This window comes from Dendronephthya gigantea, unplaced genomic scaffold (assembly GCF_004324835.1).
Source record: "Dendronephthya gigantea isolate DGI-Jeju-01 unplaced genomic scaffold, DenGig_1.0 000201F, whole genome shotgun sequence".
NCBI lineage: Eukaryota > Metazoa > Cnidaria > Anthozoa > Malacalcyonacea > Nephtheidae > Dendronephthya > Dendronephthya gigantea.
The window spans coordinates 36020-50876 of record NW_021163211.1 but is presented as its reverse complement, the minus strand read 5'-3'; the positions used below and the strand labels follow the sequence as shown (position 1 = coordinate 50876).

General features: G+C 36.3%; 1 protein-coding gene across 1 annotated transcript; it reads left to right on the top strand.

Moving 5' to 3' along the window:
* The first annotated feature begins 415 nt into the window (after nt 1-415).
* Nucleotides 416-13950, top strand: LOC114539381 (histone acetyltransferase KAT2B-like). Its single transcript, XM_028560006.1, has 18 exons — nt 416-792; nt 1691-2044; nt 2259-2437; nt 3053-3244; nt 3746-3868; nt 4513-4586; nt 4783-4854; nt 5257-5330; nt 6482-6693; nt 7214-7340; nt 7724-7834; nt 9116-9196; nt 9971-10033; nt 12017-12131; nt 12348-12381; nt 12608-12674; nt 12905-12989; nt 13492-13950. Exons 1-18 carry the CDS (start codon nt 610-612, stop codon nt 13671-13673), a joined length of 2328 nt encoding a protein of 775 aa, XP_028415807.1. The 5' UTR covers nt 416-609; the 3' UTR covers nt 13674-13950.
* The last annotated feature ends 907 nt before the right edge of the window (nt 13951-14857 follow it).

The window sequence follows — 14857 nt, the reverse complement described above, 5'->3', positions numbered from 1 at the left end:
GAGGTCAATGGATCGAAACCATTTCCTGCTAAGGTTCTCATTTCATTAAAATGGTCTCTTCAGTTTTCCTCAAAAGCGTAACTAGGTTTCTAATAGGTCTTTAGTCTAACATTATTATAAAATCATATGTAATATTTAATTATAAAACTGTACATGGGGGAATAATCAGTGGACATACCAAGTGTCATTTTTATACCGAAAGATTTTAAATTTTTTCTGAAATGGGCTATAAGAGAAAAGCCTGAGTTCAAAAAATTACATAAAGACGTATTTTTAGATTTCTTATATTCGACGTTTATATATAATGCAAGACCGTATAATTACTCAGTGGTGTAAAGTAATTACCATCCTCGTCCCCAGGGCCTAGCTCCGTTGCTCACTCGATATTCTAAAAAATCTCCTCTTAAAGCGACTGGGTACGAGGCTGTAAAAGAAATGCAAATTCCTACGTAAAAATTTCTGCTATTCTCTGTACTCTGCTACATTTTAGTTGATACAAGGGAAAATGATTCGAAAGAAGTGTAAAATTATCGCATTCGCTGCAAAGGCGCTACAAACAAAGACTAATTTCTCATCGTAGATCCTCGCGAAGATCAAGCAGAATCCAAGATGGCGGACTCACCGGGTACATCTGGAAGCAATCCAGTCAAAAAGGCATCTAGTTCAGCTTTTATTCCTTCTGAGTTGACAAGACCAGCGCATTTGGCACGGATTGGCAATCGAAAGAGTCAAATGAAAGGGCTCCCGAGACAAAAGAAACTAGAAAAACTTGCAAGTTACTCTCAGTGTAAGGTACAGAATATAATGAAGTAACATTTTTGAGTAAATCAGAGTCAAAACAAGTGTGCAAGTGCGTATGTTTTTCCTGGATAGAAAGAACACATGTGCAACAGATAATTATGCATTAATAAATTAATTAATTGCCACATAATTAATTAATTTATTGACACATGATATTAGTCCAGAGCCATATCTAGGATCTTACAAGTCAATTCTAAACCAAAATTTTGGTCAAGAAAAAAAAATGACTAGAAATACAATGCATCCAGCAATCCTTTGCCATTTCAAACTGCAAGCAAATAATTTCCAGTGCTAGCTAGACCGAAGCTTATATATACATATATTACGCAAAAGTGAAGTGCACTAAAAAAATTGCAGCATCTGCGATGATATGCTCCAAAAATAGTAATGAAAGTGAAGAAAACTTTACCTAACTCTAAAAGTCTTGTAGTGACATTTATTCTATAAAAAGTCAAATTGCACTTTCAAAAACCTTTTTTCAGTTAAAGCAGTGGTGTAATAGCCTTTCATAGTCAGTCTTTGGAAAGTGACATAAGCTCATAATTGTACAAGTACATTCTTTATTGCAAAAGTTTTCCCCATTGGAACTGTGGTCAACCGGACCATTGAAGTTCAACATCTGTGACATAGAATTTGGTAAACTTTTGATGTTTATTGTAATATCCGGGTGTAATTTCTAATCCTGAAAGGAATCAGTTCCATTACCCGTTCTTTGCACCAGCTTGGGGAATATACTACTTCCCATTACAATAGAAACTCCTAAAAACTCCCAGTACAATACAAGCGTTGCCCATATAAGGGCACCAACTGAAAGAAAAAATGGGCAAAACAAGTTAGGTTAAAGAAAGCATATATATTTTCACACCATTCTGTTATAAAACATTCAAAGGGTGACAAACTTTGCAAATGCACTGGATGGAGAAACTCCGCCTCCGCTCCTGGTGGTAACCAAACGACTGCTGAAAATGATAACTCCCAATGTCGAAGCTGTAATCACTCTCTTGCAAGTCATCTATCCACTTTGGATGGCAAACCTGACGAGGAACTTGACAATGTCTTGTCAATTGTGGTTGATGTAGAAACACTGTATGTTTGTGTACATAATGAGAAAGATGAAGACACAAAGAAACTATACACTGGTTTATTCAAATTACTTCGAAAGTGTGTATTTCAAGCCGTTTATATGAAGCCATCCGTTGCCCTAATGGGAAATCCGCCGTTTGAGAGCCCAAGTATTGAAAATGTAAGTGGATTAAGAAAAGATAATTTGCTATGTATGTCCTCTAGAGAGGTGTAAGGGTTTGGCAGAAAACTGTTGAATAAAACCTTGCATCAAAGATGATGAACTATTTTAGCGATGCATGATATGGTAATAAGTTAAAAAGCGTATCATCGCCAATCTTGCAGCTGACTTTTTTTATCTCCCTGAGGTTTTATTATCAACAAAATTTTTCCAGGCAATCTTCAAGTTCCTTCATATGAAGTATGAGAACAGCGAAGACAAACAGATGATGCATGATTTAGCCAAAATGTTTATCCACTGCCTCAATAATTGGACGTTAGATACTCCGTCATCAAGGAAGGAACAAGGATACAGCGGTGAAGAAAACAATTTTTACAAAACCAATTATTCGAGGTAAAAGCATGTAATAATCATGTACTCAGGCATTGCTTTAGTAATGAGATTATATCACCACATAGCACCGCTATATGACACCGCTAAGATTGGTGTCAGTTTCAACTCGAAAATTAACCCAGTATAGTTGTAACTTGTAACTATAGTCATTGACAGGACTTGCCAACCAATCGCAATGAGTATAGTTTATTTTGAAATTAATTACGATTTAGGGGTGGTTGTATGAAGGCCGGATAGTGCTATCCAGCCCGGAATAGCAATTTTCCACTCGCTCTCAAATTGTTAGATGCAAAGCTGAAATTTTATTGCTTTTTCAGCATTTGTACAACGGTTAAAAAATCACTATCCACTGGATAGAGCTATCCAGCCCTCGTGCAACCAACCCCAGAGTTTTTTCAACTGGCTCCTGGATTTAGCCGAAAACTTATTCTACTATATACAGCATATATGTTCCCTGAAATCGTTAATCGAAATGTTTGAGACATCCACCGACATTGTTGCTGCCTGACTGACACGCACGCCCGCATACATACATATAAATACCAAACGCATACTCCCGGAAAAGGATGTCTCGATTCGGCAGTATCTAACTATTTTATCGCGTATTTTTCACAGGTGGTTATGTTTTTGCCGAGTACCTGTTTTTTGTAACACTTTAACAAAGTACAATCTTTCGCAAGTTTTCGGAAGGAGCTTCTTCCAAGTGGTGTTACCCTCGGTTGGCAGACAAATACTGGATAAGTTCTCAGCTGATAGAGAGAAACTTACTGCAGAGAAACGTGCCATTCTTATCACGCACTTTCCAAGGTAAATGTGAGATGAAGCAGCTGTATTTATTATCATTTAGTTATGTAGACAAGCAACGGTAGCCATTCGGCAAAATATCTTAGTCTCGCTGACTTCTAAGGGGCCGTTGACTATCAAAGATACAAAACGAAAAGAAAATATCTTACATACGGTATAAACATATACCTCAAATTGTACATAATTCTTTCCTCCCACCCTTTCTCCTACATCTTGCAATAAATTATATATCTATTGCACATCTGTACCCGTAATTAACCTTTCTAAGAGGGATTTATTTATTCTTTATTCCTGGTAAAGTTGCATGTTAATTTCATTAACGCGTAGAAATAATTAATTATCCTCTAGAAATTGTTCCTCATTGAGTTAGATGACAAGAAATCGTAATTTATTTACCCTTAACTACAAAATATACATATATATGATTGAACCAGATGTTTAGAAAGCCCCTTTTAACAGGTTTCAGCTCTTATTTTTTGTCGAGTGCATTTAATTTTTTTTCAGATTTCTTAAAGATCTAGAAGAAGATGTTATGCAAAATGATAGCGTTATCTGGATGCAGGAAATTGAAATCAAAAAGGAAATGGAAGTTGCGCCATCATCTCCTCAAAGTACGAACGATACAAGGTAGGTTCTGCACAAATCTCGTCGTAGTAGGTAAAGTATAGGCCATTATCCAAAGTCTTTATGCATGACTGGATGTGAAATATGCAGGCTACCTGAAAAATTTCAAGGTTAACTAAAACCTCTCGAGTAAAAGCCTTTATTTGTGTGTCGGTAGTTAGCAAATAGCACTGAATGTGGATGAATATCTATAAATCATTTATTCATATTCGTACAACCGTAGAAACACAACAAAAGAAATCAGTCGGGCATAAGACTAATATATGAATGACGACGGCCCTGTGCACCATGCAGGGGCCAACCGTTCGAAAGGCGTTTAGTTTAAACGGTGGATAAGGTCAAAATGGAACACAAAATGATCTATTTATTGAACAGCTGAGCTAAACTATTTCGATGTAAATAGTTTAATTTTCAATGGAAGTACATATTTAAGCATAAGATGCAGATGCAATCATTCACAAGATGTATGAGAGTATTTTTAAACTTTTGCTTATCCATGCACCGTTTAAGCTAAACGCCTTTTGAACAACCGGCACCAGGAGTGAATACAGTAGGATCAGACTATACTGATCCTCTATTTAATCCCATTTTGGTAACCGTTTATGGTCTTTGGGGTAGTGTCATGTTTTAAATTTTAACATTTGTAGTGTGGACAGTGGTTTGTTGAGCCCTCGGACTTTGTCATCCTTTCATCTGGCCGCCCCATCGTCTGCGGGTCACGGTAAAGCCTATTTCATATAATAATCTTTAAAGAGAGTAAAAATTACTTTCTATCTTCAGACCTTTTACTCTTTGTGATGTTCAAATATGATGTTCTTTGCAAACTTGTACCATTCAATTTTATATTAAGTTAATTGGCTTTTTGAAAACAGAAATAAAATACATCGGTGTTCATTGGTTGCAATTTTATTTAACAGATTTGCACAACAACAAAAGACCGCTAGATTCTGGAACTCCAAAATCAGAAAACAAAAGACAGAAGTTAGCAGGTAATCATAACTATCGTTAATGCTTTAAAGGAAAGGAACTTTGTGAGTAACTTTGGTCGCAAACAGTTTCCACTAAATGATTTTCAAAATATCAAAATCTCTCGCCCCCAGACCCTTATCTTTGGTACATTTGACAATGTGGTAATTATTTTTATAAAATAACATGTATATAACGCGTGTTCTGATTGGTTGAAGCGGGAAATTTCGCGGGAATTTAAAAACAAATTTATTATTGTTTGTTATTTTATAAAACAATTACTTAATGGTTTTCGTGGATGGCCGGGTCCAAACATGCGGGAATGTTGCGAGAGTTAAGAAAAGCGCGCGAAACACGAGCCGAAGGCGAGTTCTTAACTTGAGGAAACCATTAAGTAATTGTTAAATACCCGTATTGTTTCAAAGGTGATGTTCCTGAGGAAGTTTTCGCTAAAATCGTCGCTGTTGTTACTGAAGAGCATGAGATGTTAGGACCAGAGGTGAGAATTATAGACAGACTGTAAAAACAAAAAGGCAAGCAGTAAACAAGTAGTCCAGCAGCAGTGAAGAATGATAGTTCCAACCAACTCCTTAATAGGAGGTGGTGCAATTTGTAGACATGAGGCATTCGAAAATTTGATTGCTGGATTTATAGGAATTGCAACTCGATGAATCTCCCCAAGCGATCTTCCGTATCTTGCATGCAACAAAAAGTTTGAATAAATATATACAGTTGATATTACCTCGCTGACCTTTAGCGTTTATTTTAAGGACTTTATTGGTCCTATAGGCTTGGTTTTTTTTTGTTATTATTTTCCTCTCGGGTCGACCCCCAGCGTCGCTAGCTGCAGGCCATATCACCCTAATCGGGAACCTGCGCACAGGTAAGTTGCTGGTTATTATTATCAAGAAAGCGATCAAAATACCAGCAAACGCTTTCCTCATCTTTACGTTCATTACACATATATACAACTGCACACGCCGAGCACAGTAAGCCTACACCGGCTACCCTAAGTAAAAGATGTAGAGCGGTTTTAAAATGGGCTGTTCTTTGTTTCTCCTGCTTTCAACATGCGACCTATAGTTCGGTATATTGTTCATTTTTATTATTAAGAACATTTACGACACAAAATGTGCATAGCTGGGCTAGCTACGCCGCTGTGAACGACGCGACCATAACGCCTAGTAGGCGTCTTGTTTATTAATAGCGTTGCTTCGATTACACAAGTAAAAAGCTTACCCTGTAATTTGTCATTACTACAGTGGTCGGTTTAAAAAAGTTAGTTGAGATTTATTATAGAAAGATTAATTACGCAAAATGCAGTTATATAAGTTTTTACCTATGGTCCAGGTTATGCATGAAACAGCAAATGAAAGTAGGGTTTACACTGTCAGATTTGTGTGATCACGGTTGGAATGTTGCCAAGAATTTAGTGAAAATATTTGACAAACTTTAAACAGTTTTCATCTGTAACTGAATTGTTACCTTGACACGTGTTAGCTACCAACTCTCTTGGATGTACCAATTCCTACTGTATATATTAACGGAAACTTTCACGGTATAAATCAAGTCTTGATGTACTACTATTGGTCTAGAAAATGTCAATTTCAAATTAAACTCGTCAATTTCGTTTAAACATTGTACTTACAGCGTGGTTTGTACCCTGGGCAACATAGCGCACGAGACGAGGCAGCTCGTTGTGAAGAGAAGCGAGGCGTCATAGAATTTCACGTCGTCGGAAACTCGCTGAGACGACAGCTCTCTCGAGAGAATATCATGTGGTTGATTGGCTTGAAAAACGTATTTTCATATCAACTACCGCGAATGCCGAAAGAATATATCACGAGATTGGTTTTTGATCAGTAAGTGACCAGTAAATTTTAGCTGCAAACTAAAGCCTCGTTACACTACACCTATAGACTCGATTTATTGGCACGGCATGGTCAAGATGGATGCCCGTGCTTTAAATTGCATGCTGTGCATCAAATTGGATGCAGGTACCAATTTTAGCAGTTCCGTTCTTATAATTTGACTGTATACAGGAAAAACAGTGCCTTAAAAAGATAAGCCAAAAACTCAGGTGGAGGATATATAAAGAGCCTTTCGCCTTTCGTTAGTTTCTTAAAACAAAACGCTATAAATTTTATTGAAAACCCTCCCGTTGATTGTGAAAATTTGCTGATGAATATGCGAAAATTCTTACATGCATTGCTAAGAATTAAAAAAAAACAAAGTTTTATAATCGTGATTTTGTTTTTCCTGCAATTTCATTACTCTTTAGTGAATTTTATGCGAGTATAACGCCTTAAGGGGTGATTTAGCTATATAGCGTAAGTTTTCTGCAGTCAGTTACCGTATCATCTTCGATTTTTTATGCTAAAGGAAACACAAGACATTGGCTTTGGTTAAAGACAACAGACCTATTGGCGGCATTTGCTTTCGTATGTTTCCCACGCAAAATTTTACGGAGATTGTCTTCTGTGCCGTAAGCTCGAATGAACAAGTTAAGGTAGAAATCATCTTTAGATGTATAATCATGAGGGCATTGTCTTATCATTATGAGATTGAGTCTGCAAGTTCGTTGAATCGCTCAAGACTAGTGTAAACATTTTTCCATGTTATTTAGAACGTTGCTTGGTTTTCATTACCTTTGTATTTATAACTATATATATATATATATATATATATATATATATATATATATATATATATATATATATATATATATATATATATATATATATATATATATATATACGATATATATATATATACGATATATATATATATATATATATATATATATATATATATATATATATATATATATATATATATATATACGACTACAATCTGTTTAGAAGTCAATTGATGTAATTTTAACCGTTATAGGGATACGGTACGCATTTGATGAATCATCTCAAGGACTATCACATTCAACATGGAGTACTCAATTTTTTAACTTATGCAGATGAGTTTGCCATCGGCTACTTTAAGAAACAAGTAAGTACACTGTAGCTCTTGAAAATGCTGCAGTCGTTGCGTTCAGTCTTAAATGATTTGTTGACTGATGAAAAGTAATGAATGTTATGTTTCTTAACTTTAAATGCATGTTTGAATTAACCCAGTGCTAATTCATTTTAAGCGAGTATCATTCGCTCCAAGTGCTGAACCGATAGCTCAGGACGCGTGCACACTGTGAGAAAATGTTCACTCGTGCACAGAATTATTCAACATGTTGAATATCCGACGCCGATATCGCGAGTGCCAGAATACGACACCGCACACTTGAGGAAACAGCTCAGCTAACAGTCGTGCACAAGTGACGCTCAGCTCAGCTGTTTCCTCCAGTGTGCACCGGGCTTAAAACATTCGATACTGAAACGTTTCGACCTTGCACCAGTCCTCCCCAGAACTCCTTGCGCGCTCGCTCAGCTTAGCCACTAATCTATGTAATAGCCTGTAGTGTTCCTATATTTATTTTATTTAAAACGCCTGGGAACGAGGCTGACCTTGCACATGTAAAACGCAGGATATCGTATCGCATTCATCCGAAAACAACTATTGTAATTAATCGTCATTTTGACTAGCTTAAAATACAATGAGACAATTTGAGTCGCACCCATTTTGTGGGCACAGGCCCAAATTCTCCGTACGGGTCCAAGTTCCCAAGCAAACGTGAAAAAACCAGCATTATTAGTTCATGACAGTACTTTAAAGCATTGTAATGCGATGATACATTGCCTATTTTGGAATAGGAAAGCAGGCAGTCTTAGGATAGTTTGGCCGCATACTCTCCCAAGAAAATTTCGAAATTTATCAGTTGCGTAGCCTGCCTGACAATTTAATCCAGCTAGGGCCATGCTTATTGGTGTTCATTGTCGATGGAAAAAATGAATCTCTAAAGAAATGAATAATGAATAAGTAAACATAAACCAAATCATCAGGCTGGCTGCGCTGATATTTATATGAAAGCTGATGCGATTTTCGGGGGAAGGGCAGGTTTTTTACAGAATTGAATTACCTAAATTATTATAGAACTCCCAAATGAAGGAAAATGTGACTTTTTTGTGTTATGAAAAGGAGACCTCTCTTGCGTGCGTGATGTCAAATAAGAATTGTAATTAAAAGTGTATTTGAATCCACCTCGAAGAAAAAAATTTTCCTTGATTCATTCCAATCATGATTTTATTGTAATGTAATATTTTATATGATGACTACTATAATTCATCTATTGTCGATGTTAAATTCTCTAATCGTGTATTTCTCCCTTTTTTGCTCAAGGGATTTTCTAAGGAGATTACTTTGGCACGAAATGTTTACCACGGTTATATAAAGGAATATGAAGGAGCAACACTGATGCATGTAAGATCAAGCTATATCATGTTTTCACCCTTCCCATTTCTGTAGTTTCGGCTTGGTTATTTTTATTTTTATTATTATTTTCCTCTCGGGTCGACCCCCAGCGTCGCTACTGCATGCAGGCCATATCACCCTAATCGTGGACCTGCGCACAGGTAAGCTGCCAGGCTACGGTTACCAAGACTCTATCATTAGCTCTATTATTATATCACGTGTTGTATTCACTTTGGGCATATTTCGTTTCATCTTCGAAGCAATATAGAAGAATCAAGAAAGCGATCAAAATGCTAGCAAGTCATCTTTACGCTCATTACACATACAACTGCACACTTAGAGCACAGTAAGCCTACACTAAAAGATGTCGAGCTGTTTTGAAAGGGGCTGTTCTGTGTCTCTCCTGCTTTCAACATTTTTGTTGAACCAAAGTTGATTATCTTAAATTCGCTGAATACTCTGATAAAATCACAATACAATCTCACGAGATATCACTAGTATCATTCCGAGGGTCGTGGGTTCAATCCCCATGGCGGGGTCAAGTAGAGTTTTCTCTTACTTGCCGGTATGCTTTTCTATGTATCAATAAAGACCATGATTCATGCGATTTATTCATGAATATGTAAAAGTAAAACTTAATTCTTAAGTTCGAAAACGCCAACACTTCATAGTCAGTCAACAAGACCTCAGACGTCATACTAAATTTCTGTACGAACGACGCGACCTTAGCGCCTAGCAGGCGTCTTGTTCAATATTTTAATAGTTTGTGTCTTTTTCTTAAAGTGTATCCTCAATCCCAAGATACAGTATACAGAATTTTCTTCTGTTATAAAGAAACAAAAGGAGGTAAATACCGGTGAACTCTAATAAATGTGGAACGATAACTCAGGGGGGGGGGGGAACTGAAGCCGACTTTGTGCTCAGTTTGCAGGTAGACACAGTCTTTTTTAAATATTTTTGTCAAAAAAAGATTTTTAAATCGATGAAGTTTTCATAATAAATCTTGCACTAGCTTCGTATAATATACGTAAACCCGAAGAATGATGACTGAATTTCTCAAATATGTAATCAGATTTAACAAAAATGTTGCCTTTACGAAATAATATTGAAGTAAACACGAAAATGACAAAAAAAGTGTTTTCCCGGTTTTTCTGAGTTTTTGAAAGTTTGAGGTACACCTAGATCTTCAAACCATCAAAATAGTGTAGATTGTTCTTAAATACACCTACTTTTTTAGTTTGGGAAAAATTGGGCCCTTGTGGAGAGAAAAAAACGAAGTTTAAAAACAAGAGTATTTAAGTATAAATTATAAATATATACACTGTAACCAAACATTGTCTGGACACATTGTTTGCTTTGAAATAAACCAGGTGACATTGTGGCAAACATTCCCCAAAAACGAAGCTAAAAACAAATTTATATTTTCACGGCAACTCCTTCGCTTCGAACGTCAGGATCGTGCGCGAAAGCAATCTAGCAAAAGGTCGTTTCCGGGGGGAGATGAGCATTATTAGCGCTATGTTTGGCAAGAGTTTGCGTACTTAACCTTGCGAAGAAATAACTTCATTTTGGATTTATGCTCGACAATTTATTCACACTTGGTTTCACTTCGGAACGACGTAATCTTCACCTCTAAATATATTCTAGTGTTGACAAAACCCGCGAAATTTATTAGCAGTGGGACGGTAATGATAACCAAGACTCTTGCAGCTGCCAGCTTCAATGAAATAAAAAGACATATGTATAAGGGCATATGTAAGAGTACAGCACTCCAATGTATCTCTCAAACAATGTAAAATATATCACCAAAGAGAATCCAATTGGTAGAATCGACAATTGAAAAATTATGACGTTCGGAAAGCAATCGCTGCATGAGACCCAGGAATGTTCGCAGCAGTAAAAGAGTGATAACGGTGCTCCTATACAACCAACTCCTAAATGAACGACAGATTCAATGAGTATGAGAAAATAACAAATCTTGTTCTTCAGTTGAGTTGATTTAAGAATTGTCACCATTAAATCAGGTTCAGTATAAAACGGTTGAGATCACTAACAGGCCATTGATGGAAATGGCTGCTACGCGGTTCATTTCGTATTCACAGGATGAAAATCTTGTTGCAAACCATTGTGTCCTTCCAAAGCAGCCAGCTAGTCAATTACATTTTTCAGCCAATCTGAACTTCGAGTTGGCTAACGGCATGCAGTGACTGATTGAATATACAGCACAGGGTTGCATAGTGAAGTGGCCCTACTGCATGTTTTCTTCCTATACTGTGGTGGTGACTATAACCGATCTGTATTTATCCTTTTACGTAAACATAGCAGTTAAAACTATCAAAAGTATCAAATCTAATTTTTTTTCAGTACTTTGTGTAATGTTTTTATGTCTTATTTATAAGGTAGAATATCAACAACTATATAATTAGAATTATATAATTACCTACAAGCTTAATTACTTAGCTATATAATTATACGCGAATCCTCTCGCTGTCAAAAGAGCGCACTTCTCTTCCCCGTGTTACTCCCTCTATAGTCAGTATAACCAAATTTGGCAAAGTGCATAAAGTTGAACTTAAAGTTGAAATATTACCTATTTCGGTACACTGGTAGAAGAAAAACTTAAGAATTAATTATTATAATTTAATTCGATCTGGAGGTAATGTTAAAAACTGAAGTTGTGTTCTAACTACCCAGAACGTCTGCTTTAGCTAATATACTTTCTTTGACAATGACATCGTCCGTTTTTGTTCATGAATAATGATTGCATGATGGTATACAATAGTACCATCTAGAATTGTCATTATATAACGTAATTTTTTACCCACGCAGATTGTTAAAAAACTTATTCAAAAACGACAAGACGAAATCAAGAAAATCTATCCTGGTTTGACGTGCTTTAAAGAAGGCGTTAGACAGATTCCCGTTGAGAGTATTCCTGGTGTGGGTAAGTCTATCGATTTCTCGAGTTTCATGCCTACGTTGTAAAAATGCCTTAAAGCGATAAAACTGCAGATTTTGAACTAAGAATCAAGTGAATCCAATTTTCAGTACAACGAATACAACCGCCCCCCCTGTTCAAGTGCGATCTGCATGGGGTCATATAGATTATATATTACAGGGTGTAGGTTACCCAGGTTTAAACCCTACAATTTCTCTTTAGACGAGACAGGCTGGAAACCACCGACTAAGACGAGGTAGTAATGATTGCCCGTGTGCAAATTTTTTCTTTAATCTAATGGCTGCGATTTAAGAAATATTGTACGTGAAAAATATCGTTATATTGTGGTTCTCTAAATACCTACCTATACATTCATTCATGAAATCGTGTCAATAATTGCTTAATGGGATAAGCCTTGGATTTTCCATGAAATACAAAGTGTGTCTGTTGTATTGTCGCTAACAAGAAGTATTTTATTCAAGGGCGGATGAAACTGTTGATTCTGAGAAACTTTCCGTTCAGTTGAAGAATATTTTGACACAAGTCAAGGTTGGTTTGTAATGGATTTGATATAGGCAATACGTCGCTGTTATCGTAATAGTAATCGAGGTGTATGATTTTCATTATGACTTTTTCCATTATGAGTAATAAAAATTACCTCTGACACTTTATGGGGCTATTTCCTTCGGTTAGCCATTGTTTTATGATTTCCCCGTTCTTCATGAGTATTTTCAAGTTGTTATCATTTTTGTGTTCATAAAGTTTTCGTCACATTACAGAACCACGCGAGTGCCTGGCCTTTCATGAAAGCTGTAGAAGTTTCGGAAGCTCCTGATTATTACGAGTACATCAAGTATCCAATGGGTGAGTGGTTTTTTGAGTGTAACAGTGAACTCTGATAAAACTGGAAGGATAACTCCATAACAAGGTCCAGTCATTGGATGCATGAAGTTATCTAATTATGGCGGGAAATTTCGTATTTGGGGGCAAAAATTTGCCAGAAAAGTGCATTTTTCAATTAACAACTTTGACTTTGAACAACGAATAATTTAGTAATTTAGTAACTTAGTAATTCGCATTATGTAACTGTAAAAACCGGCGGGTTATAAGCTGTGCACTTGAAATAGCAAATAATAGGATGATAGCATTTTTCACTGAAGTGTACTAAAGTACGCAACATATATTTGCAGAGCCATATCTTTTATGAAAAATAATGGAATTATATGTAGTTGTGAGTTTCACACACCGATTCACCACAACGTCTTGTCTAAAATCTTTCTCATGATGACGCGTTAAACGTGGAAATCCTATAATGTGCCTCAGCTAGCGTGATATTACAATTGAGTATACCTTGTTTTAAATGTAGACCTTAAAACGATGACAGATCGCCTCAAGGCCGGTTACTACAGCACTAAGAAACTCTTCGCAGCTGACATGATGAGGATTTTTAGCAATTGTCGAACGTACAATGCTCCGGACACTGAGTACTATCGCTGTGCTAATACAATGGAAAGATATTTCCTCAGTAAGATTAAAGAAGTGGGATGAACAAAACTAGAACGCCAATCTTTCCCAGGGCGATTATATCAAATATGATGTATAAAGATTATATTAGAGAGACATCGGTCCAAATTACGTTCCTCGAAAGTCATTTTCCTTATCGTTGTTTTGCAAAGTTATTTTCAAACCTATTCACCTGCTTTTAGTAGAGTATACTAGTTCATATACGATTTTATACGAATTGCTATAACACTCTAATGTCTGGTTATATCGTAATGGTATAGTTTCACTGAGCAAATATGTATTTTTAATGAAAAATTCCTTTTTTCCCTCATTGCGAAGTCTTTTTGTATACAAATCCTTCTCGAGCAACATAACCGAGCAACACATACCCAACCATATATTTTTGTTAACCGTGACGAGGAAAGGTGCCTCCCCGTCCTTGATCCCTCAATCGTACGCTCGATTGTCCGTGATTTTACCACAAGATTAAGTGATTATTTTTGGACGCCTAAGCTTATACGATGTATCATTCATTAATGAGATAACACATGAGAGTATCATCTTCACCGCTAGACCACGAGATCATGCAACATTCTTAGATGATCATATGGCGTATATAGCCGTGGCTTTAATTTTACACAATCTCTTTCCTCAAAGGTCATGCATAATTAAATTTTTGGACCAGGAACTGGTCCCTAACCGCTGCTAATCTTGTTGTTGTTGTTGTTAGGGGGCGACGCTCTTTAAAAAAACCCTAAGGCTCTATCATTACTTGTTTGATCGGAATGAAACTTGGCACAATTATTCTAAGCAATATTCCGCATCGATTGACCGTTGAAGCAAGTTACAAGCAATTCTTGACTATATGTGCAGCAAATAATATATACATATCATTAATATTCAGCCTATATATCATTACCATTCAGCCTGTACAGGGTGAGTCAAAAAAAAGTGACACCTTTGAAATTCAAATTAGCCGCATAGCGGCTGTAATGCCGGTGACAGAAGTTGCTTAAAATATTTCATGGGTATACGAAGCATATCATATTAATTAACCTAAAACATAAAGTTTGTTCCCATTGGGAGTTAAAATGCATTCTAAGCTCTGTAAATACAAAAGAATAGTTTTATCAAATCGTTTTTGTTGATTGTACATGGGAATTGTCATATTCCAGTCATAAGTTCGCAGCTAATTTGAATTTCAAAGGTGTCACTTTTTTTTTACTCAC

Bases quoted from the DNA above. Each gene is read 5' to 3' on its own strand.
- LOC114539381 (XM_028560006.1), top strand. From the start codon at position 610: ATGGCGGACTCACCGGGTACATCTGGAAGCAATCCAGTCAAAAAGGCA. The intron at 6,694-7,213 runs GTAAGTGACCAG...TTTATGCTAAAG, and splicing joins ACGAGATTGGTTTTTGATCA to GAAACACAAGACATTGGCTT. The intron at 7,341-7,723 runs GTAGAAATCATC...TAACCGTTATAG, and splicing joins GCTCGAATGAACAAGTTAAG to GGATACGGTACGCATTTGAT.